Raw genomic sequence first — 8,441 nt, 5'->3', positions numbered from 1 at the left:
AAAGAGGCATAAAAAGAGGCATGATAATAAGAAGTATAAGAAGAAGAAGCATAAGAAGAAGAAGTATAAGAAGAGGCATGATAATAAGAAGTATAAGAAGAAGTACAAGAAGAAGAAATATAAGAAGAAACATAAGAAGGAACAGCAGAAGAAGAAGCATATGGAGAAGAAGAAGAAGAAGAAGACGATGACGACGAAGAAGCAGTAGAATTACAAGCAGAGGAGGAAGACGAAGAAGAAGAAGACGACGACGAAGAAGCAATAGAATAACAAGCAGAGGAGGAAGAAGAAGAAGAAGAAGACGATGACGAAGAAGCAGTAGAATAACAAGCTGAGGAGGAAGACGAAGAAGAAGAAGAAGACGACGACGAAGAAGCAATAGAATAACAAGCAGAGGAGGAAGAAGAAGAAGAAGAAGACGATGACGAAGAAGCAGTAGAATAACAAGCAGAGGAGGAAGAAGAAGAAGAAGAAGCCGATGACGAAGAACCAGTAGAATAACAAGCAGAGGAGGAAGAAGAAGAAGAAGAAGCCGATGACGAAGAAGCAGTAGAATAACAAGCAGAGGAGGAAGAAGAAGAAGACGACGACGACGACGAAGAAGCAATAGAATAACAAGCAGAGGAGGAAGAAGAAGAAGGAGAAGAAGAAGAAGAAGACGATGATGAAGAAGCAATAGAATAACAAGTTGAGGAGGAAGACGAAGAAGAAGAAGAAGACGACGACGAAGAAGCAATAGAATAACAAGCAGAGGAGGAAGAAGAAGAAGACGATGACGAAGAAGCAGTAGAATAACAAGCTGAGGAGGAAGACGAAGAAGAAGAAGAAGACGACGACGAAGAAGCAATAGAATAACAAGCAGAGGAGGAAGAAGAAGAAGAAGAAGAAGAAGACGATGACGAAGAAGCAGTAGAATAACAAGCTGAGGAGGAAGACGAAGAAGAAGAAGAAGACGACGACGAAGAAGCAATAGAATAACAAGCAGAGGAGGAAGAAGAAGAAGAAGAAGACGATGACGAAGAAGCAGTAGAATAACAAGTTGAGGAGGAAGACGAAGAAGAAGAAGAAGACGACGACGAAGAAGCAATAGAATAACAAGCAGAGGAGGAAGAAGAAGAAGAAGACGATGACGAAGAAGCAGTAGAATAACAAGCTGAGGAGGAAGACGAAGAAGAAGAAGACGACGACGAAGAAGCAGTAGAATAACAAGTTGAGGAGGAAGACGAAGAAGAAGAAGAAGACGACGACGAAGAGGCAATAGAATAACAAGCAGAGGAGAAAGAAGAAGAAGAAGACGATGACGAAGAAGCAGTAGAATAACAAGCTGAGGAGGAAGACGAAGAAGAAGAAGAAGACGACGACGAAGAAGCAATAGAATAACAAGCAGAGGAGGAAGAAGAAGAAGAAGAAGACGATGACGAAGAAGCAATAGAATAACAAGCTGAGGAGGAAGACGAAGAACAAGAAGAAGACGACGACGAAGAAGCAATAGAATAACAAGCAGAGGAGGAAGAAGAAGAAGAAGAAGAAGACGATGACGAAGAAGCAGTAGAATAACAAGCTGAGGAGGAAGACGAAGAAGAAGAAGACGACGACGACGAAGAAGCAATAGAATAACAAGCAGAGGAGGAAGAAGAAGACGAAGAAGCAACAGAATAACAAGCAGAGGAGGAAGACGAAGAAGAAGAAGACGATGACGAAGAAGCAATAGAATAACAAGCAGAGGAGGAAGACGAAGAAGAAGAAGACGATGACGAAGAAGCAATAGAATAACAAGCAGAGGAGGAAGACGAAGAAGAAGAAGACGATGACGAAGAAGCAATAGAATAACAAGCAGAGGAGGAAGACGAAGAAGAAGAAGACGATGACGAAGAAGCAATAGAATAACAAGCTGAGGAGGAAGAAGACGACGAAGAAGAAGACGATGACGAAGAAGCAATAGAATAACAAGTTGAGGAGGAAGAAGAAGACGACGAAGAAGACGATGACGAAGAAGCAATATAATAACAAGCAGAGGAGGAAGACGAAGAAGAAGACGATGACGAAGAAGAAATAGAATAACAAGCAGAGGAGGAAGAAGAAGAAGAAGAAGAAGAAGAAGAAGAAGAAGAAGAAGAAGAAGAAAAAAAAGCATTCTGAGAGAGTTGCTAAAGCAATACATGTCCCTTACCGGAACTACACCCTTTTCGTATCCCCAAAAACCAACGACCACAACTTAGTCAAAAATTAATAAAATGAAAATTGGGTAAATCGCCATGAAAGTCAAACTTCATCAGTAGCAGAACATGATAAAGCTATATACAAAATGTCAGCTCGATATCTTGAGGCATTGCAAAAATAAACATCAGGTAAACAGATAACTTTGCCAAAAAATCAATAAATCGCCACGAAATTCAAACTTGATCTGTTATAGTACATGATAAAGATATACACAAAATTCCAGATCAAGGCACTGTGAAAAAACCCAAACCCAAAACAACAACAAAACAAAAACAAAACAAAACAAAAAAACGCAATATTCAGAAAATTATATGTGTGGTAAACGGACAGACAGACAAGCTGACAGAAGGACGGCAATGAAGCCTATAGTGCCCATCGGTTTGATCGGTTGGGGGACTAATAATAATGCCTTTAAGTATTTTATACAAATATTGCTATATATGAAATAACTATAAATTTGAAGAATAGAAATTTTAATAAACAAATGTGGTAAAAAAAAAAAAAAAAAAAATTCATCCTATGTACACAACTATAATAATATGATGAGAAGAAATGTAAACATAGTACATAGAAACGACATTAACACATACATGTAATGGCTGGACATAGCCCAGTGGTACAGCGCTCGCTTGATGTGCTGTCAGTGTGGAATCGATCCCCGTCAGTGGGCCCATTGGGCTATTTCTCGTTCCAGCCAGTGCACCACGACTGGTATATCAAAGGCCGTGATATATACTACACTGTCTGTGGGATGGTGCATATAAAAGATCCCTTGCTGCTAATCAAAAAGAGTAGCCCATGAAGTGGCGACAACGGGTTTTTTCTCTCAATATCTGTGTGGTCCTTAACCATATTTCTGACTCCATATAACCGTAAATACAGTGTGTTGAGTGCGTCGTTAAATAAAACATTTTACATACTGTGCATGTATCGCACAAAAACAGGGAAAAAACACCGCGTCACCCACTATAATATGAAAGCATCTTGCTACTTGTATGTAATGCCATGAAAGTGAAACTTGATCTGTAACAGTACATGATAAAGCTATTAATTAAAATTTCAGTTCAATATATCACGGTATTGTGAAGAAAAAACATGCGGAAAACACATTTTCTATATCCTAAGTTCCATGGGCATAACTCTGTCAAAAATGGATAAATCGCCATGAAAGTAACCGTATATAATAAAGCTATACCACAAAATTTCAGCTCAATATCTCAAGACTTTGTGAGAAGAAAGAAAGAAAAAAAAACGATCGGAAAACTATTTGTGGGACAGACCGACGGACAGACAGACAGATAGACAGAGGGACGGAGATGAAACCTAATGTTCCCTCCGGTTAAACCGGCAGGAGACTAATATTGCTATAATAAATTACTATAAACTTGAAGAAAAAAAGCGTTTTAATTTTCAAGTGTGTGACATTTTTCGTTTTACTTCGCCCTATACCCAAGGGGCCACTGGATCAGATCCCCAGATTTTTGTCGTGCTATTGAAAATGCTACACTGGATCAGGCAACGGGTTACTCTTCGTGTAAAGTAAAGAAAAATGCGAATCACGAAGAATATCACTGCTGAGCTCTAACAACCATCTGTAACTACTTCAGAAACAGAACCACAAACACAGTGATCATGAGCCCTAACAACCATCTGTAACTACTTCAGAAACAGATGCCACAAATACAGTGATCATGAGCCCTAACAACCATCTGTAACTACTTCAGAAACAGATGCCACAAATACAGTGATCATGAGTCCTAACAACCATCTGTAACTACTTCAGAAACAGATTACAGTGATCATGAGTCCTAACAACCATCTGTAACTACTTCAGAAACAGATGCCACAAATACAGTGATCATGAGCCCTAACAACCATCTGTAACTACTTCAGAAACAGATGCCACAAATACAGTGATCATGAGCCCTTACAACCATCTGTAACTTCTTCAGAAACAGATGCCACAAACACAGTGAATGAGTCAACAACCATCTGTAACTACTTCAGAAACAGATGCCACAAATACAGTGATCATGAGCCCTAACAACCATCTGTAACTACTTCAGAAACAGATGCCACAAATACAGTGATCATGAGCCCTAACAACCATCTGTAACTACTTCAGAAACAGATGCCACAAATACAGTGATCATGAGCCCTAACAACCATCTGTAACTACTTCAGAAACAGATGCCACAAATACAGTGATCATGAGTCCTAACAACCATCTGTAACTACTTCAGAAACAGATGCCACAAATACAGTGATCATGAGCCCTAACAACCATCTGTAACTACTTCAGAAACAGATGCCACAAATACAGTGATCATGAGCCCTTACAACCATCTGTAACTTCTTCAGAAACAGATGCCACAAACACAGTGATCATGAGTCCTAACAACCATCTGTAACTACTTCAGAATCAGATGCCACAAACACAGTGATCATGAGCCCTAACAACCATCTGTAACTACTTCAGAATCAGATGCCATAAATACAGTGATCATGAGCCCTAACAACCATCTGTAACTACTTCAGAAACAGATGCCACAAATACAGTGATCATGAGCCCTAACAACCATCTGTAACTACTTCAGAAACAGATGCCACAAATACAGTGATCATGAGCCCTAACAACCATCTGTAACTACTTCAGAATCAGATGCCACAAATACAGTGATCATGAGCCCTAACAACCATCTGTAACTACTTCAGAAACAGATGCCACAAACACAGTGATCATGAGCCCTAACAACCATCTGTAACTACTTGAGAAACAGATGCCACAAACACAGTGATCATGAGCCCTAACAACCATCTGTAACTACTTCAGAATCAGATGCCACAAACACAGTGATCATGAGCCGTAACAACCATCTGTAACTACTTCAGAAACAGATGCCACAAATACAGTGATCATGAGCCCTAACAACCATCTGTAACTACTTCAGAAACAGATGACACAAATACAGTGATCATGTTACGAAATAACAAGTAACATTTTTGCAAATTAACAGAAAAAACCTAAACACAGAGGGATAATTGTTTGTTGCGATGCTAGCTGATTTTGATGGATAAAAAAAACACTGGATGTGACCTATTTAATATGGCGTGGCTGATCACAAAAAAAAAGCCACTTATAATAAGCGAAGTGTCAGCAGGATATCAATACAGTCTTTGTTAAACAATATCCAGCTTCTTTCCTGACAACCACCAACATCGGGTCCATCCAGGGAAAGACAATACAGTATTGAAGATGCTATGCGAATAGTATGCATAATTCAGATCTTGGCCCTTCAACGTACAAATCCTAGGTGCACATGATTGTAAAGTACCTTACGTTACTGCCAAATACTACTCTTCGTCTCATTTGTGATGGTTATTGCTCAGAACGGGTAAAGCTGAACTTGTGCAAAAAAATGGCCAGACAAAGGTAGAGAACAGGAAATCTTTGATCTCAGTCAAATCTTACTAAAGTCGTGGGAATGGAATGACTTTTGTTTTACAAACAAACAACCGAAAACAAGACAGAACTCCTTTATGACTACTTGTTGTCTGGTCTTTTACATATCGACAGTATATCTATATCACAAAAAATACCCAGTATATATAAGCGTATGAGACGGGGGGGCACTGGGGGGGGGGGGGGGGGGGACTGCTCCCCTAGTGCTGGGGCACACCCGCAACTTAGGGCAAAAATGACAGGAGATATTCGGGAAAATTAGTTAACCCGAGACCTTTTTATCATGTATTTCAGTTATTCTACCATCGAAATTAGTAGCAGTGGTTGGAGAACTCTACCCGGGTGTAATTCAGGTTTACACAGACGGGTCGAAGGATCCAGCCACTGGGAAAACAGGAATGGCCTTTATAATAAAACAAATTAAATTGTATAAAGAAATCAGTAGCTATTAGGGCTAGGTTATCTGATAATATCTCAGTATATACTTCAGAATTAATGACCATACTGTATTCCCTGAAGTGGATAGAAAGATATCATAATATTAATAGCCCCAGTAGATATGTCATTTTCTCTGACAGTCTTAGTGCCCTGCAGGCAATCAATGGAACCCAGAGTGTCAGACCTGAAATCATACAAAAAATATATAAAATTAATGCTATAATTGTCGCTAGGGGGACTCATCTCACCATGGAGTGGGTCCCGGCACATATTGGAATAGCTGGCAATGAATTGGCCAATGCCAACGCTAAGAAGAGCTTGCAGGAGCCTACAATCGGTGTTCCGATAGAACATAACTATAATGAGATTAATTCCATAGCTGAACCACACTTTGGAGCTCTGTGGCAAATAGAATGGAACCACAGAACCAGAGTGTGGCATGCCTATATAAACAAAAAGCGACCACTCCTGGACCAGTTTCTTTTAATGTTAAAGACTTAGAATTGGTGTCTCTTCGGCTTTAAATGATTTTAAATTTAAAATTAGGAACATTAAGTCACCCAATTGTTTAGTATGTCATAAAGTTGAAGATGTAAAGCATTTTTTGATCGACTGTACTAAATATGACCAAATTAGACTGAAACTGGTTAATTATTTTAATAAAAAGAATATAGATTTCAATGCATATAATTTATTAAATCCATCAAAAGATAATAAAGTAGTAATAGATAGGTTGTTGGTCGCTTTTGTTTATCAATCTAAGGTTAATATTTAATATATTTAGGGGTTTCCATGACCCGACCCTAACCATAGCTTAGGCATTGTTAGATTGGTGCAAATATGGCGGGTTCGGGTGTTATTGGAAGCCCCTTTACATTTAATAGTTAGTCATTTAAGGTGGGCCTGGTAACTGCACTCAATCACTGTTTGCTCCTCCGATACCCTTTTGTTGGAAGGAATCGTACGGTCCGGTCTCACCTCCGATTGCAATGTCGCGCCTGGCTTGCTTGAATATTAATTTTAATTTAATGTACCGGCTTTTAATAATAATGTTGTATATAAATTTAATATAAAGTTTTTAATATTTGTGATGTTGGTATTGAAGGATGAATGTGACTTACTTCGGGTTGATAACGGGGATTGTTATCTGGCAGCAACAGCCCCCTGCTCGCCGACCGAGTATATTGTATATATTTTTTAAATTCTTATTGGTGTTAAATATTTTTTAAATTTCATAGTTTACAAGCGTGATCGTTTTAATGAGTTTTAATTTATTTTTATACAGGTTTTAATTTATTGATAATAAAAAGAAATCGGAACTCAATAGGGCGGTGCGCTGCTCCTATCCTAGTTGGTGGAACCTGCTAATATACCCCGTTTGCATCCTCTAATGTTCTAAATTAAAGGGTGACATCGTCTGGTGAATGACGTAACCTTCAGTTTCTCGCGGTCAACAGAGAGGCACCTCTGGACTTCAGGATCTTCCGAATACGTTTTCATTCTGCCAGGCTCACCAGACGCAAACTTTCCTGTCCTTTGTCAGCTACCAGCGGACATGGATCACTCTCCTAGTGATCCAGCCGCTGGATCTTAATTCAAGGAGCACCGAGACTGGAGGGCACGACGATTGGGTTGACGGGGGAGGGCTCGGGGGGGGGGGGGGGGGGGTAGGTGGTATGCCACCGGAAATAGGTTAGGGCCACAGGGGTAGGCGGGTTCGGCCGTAGGGGGAGTTAGGAATGTCTGGAGGACTGCCTCCTCCCCCCTCGGGGCCCTCCACTGCTTCGGCCACACTGAAGTTCCCAATACGATGGGTGCCCCTTATAACACTCTGTCCCCTACTAAATAAACTTCCTGTAGCCTTGGCCCAACCTCCTGGGTAACTAACCTTCAAAAATAATTTTTAGGGCTAATATAAAAAGAAATTAAAATTTAAGATATAATTTTATATTTAGAAATGCCCGATCACAAATGGCGATCAAAATTTGTAATATAAATTTAATTTATTTTATATATTAATTTTTATTAGAAACGGCGCATCAAAAATATAGTTGTAAAGTCCCTATTCCCTCATTTGTTTAATTTCAAAATTGACCCAAGTAATTTCTGCCCCGGATTGGGCCTCTGGCCTCCAGAGGCCGAACCCGAGGTAGACATGCTCGAAACCGTAGTGGTATATGAGCATGTTAAAAACATTATCTACTTACCTCAAAATTAGTTGTAATACATATAAAAAAATGTGTAGTGATTCGTTAGCAACCATATATATAGCTGTTTGGTGGTATTGCTAATTTGAATAAAACTTATTATCCAGATTCGT

The 8,441-nt window shown here is 39.5% G+C and overlaps 1 protein-coding gene across 1 annotated transcript; it reads right to left on the bottom strand.

Annotated features, from left to right (window-relative positions):
* Nucleotides 1-210: 210 nt before the first annotated feature.
* LOC121368538 (NADH-ubiquinone oxidoreductase chain 5-like) lies at nucleotides 211-6,943 on the bottom strand. Its single transcript, XM_041493274.1, has 2 exons — nucleotides 6,930-6,943; nucleotides 211-1,891 (listed from the first exon to the last, which is right to left on the bottom strand). The coding sequence occupies exons 1-2, from the start codon at nucleotides 6,941-6,943 to the stop codon at nucleotides 211-213; spliced, it is 1,695 nt and encodes a 564-aa protein (XP_041349208.1).
* Between the last annotated feature and the right edge of the window lie 1,498 nt (nucleotides 6,944-8,441).

This window comes from Gigantopelta aegis, chromosome 3 (assembly GCF_016097555.1).
Source record: "Gigantopelta aegis isolate Gae_Host chromosome 3, Gae_host_genome, whole genome shotgun sequence".
Classification (NCBI taxonomy): domain Eukaryota; kingdom Metazoa; phylum Mollusca; class Gastropoda; order Neomphalida; family Peltospiridae; genus Gigantopelta; species Gigantopelta aegis.
The sequence above is the reverse complement of the archived record's forward strand: the minus strand, read 5'-3'. Positions and strand labels throughout refer to the sequence as shown.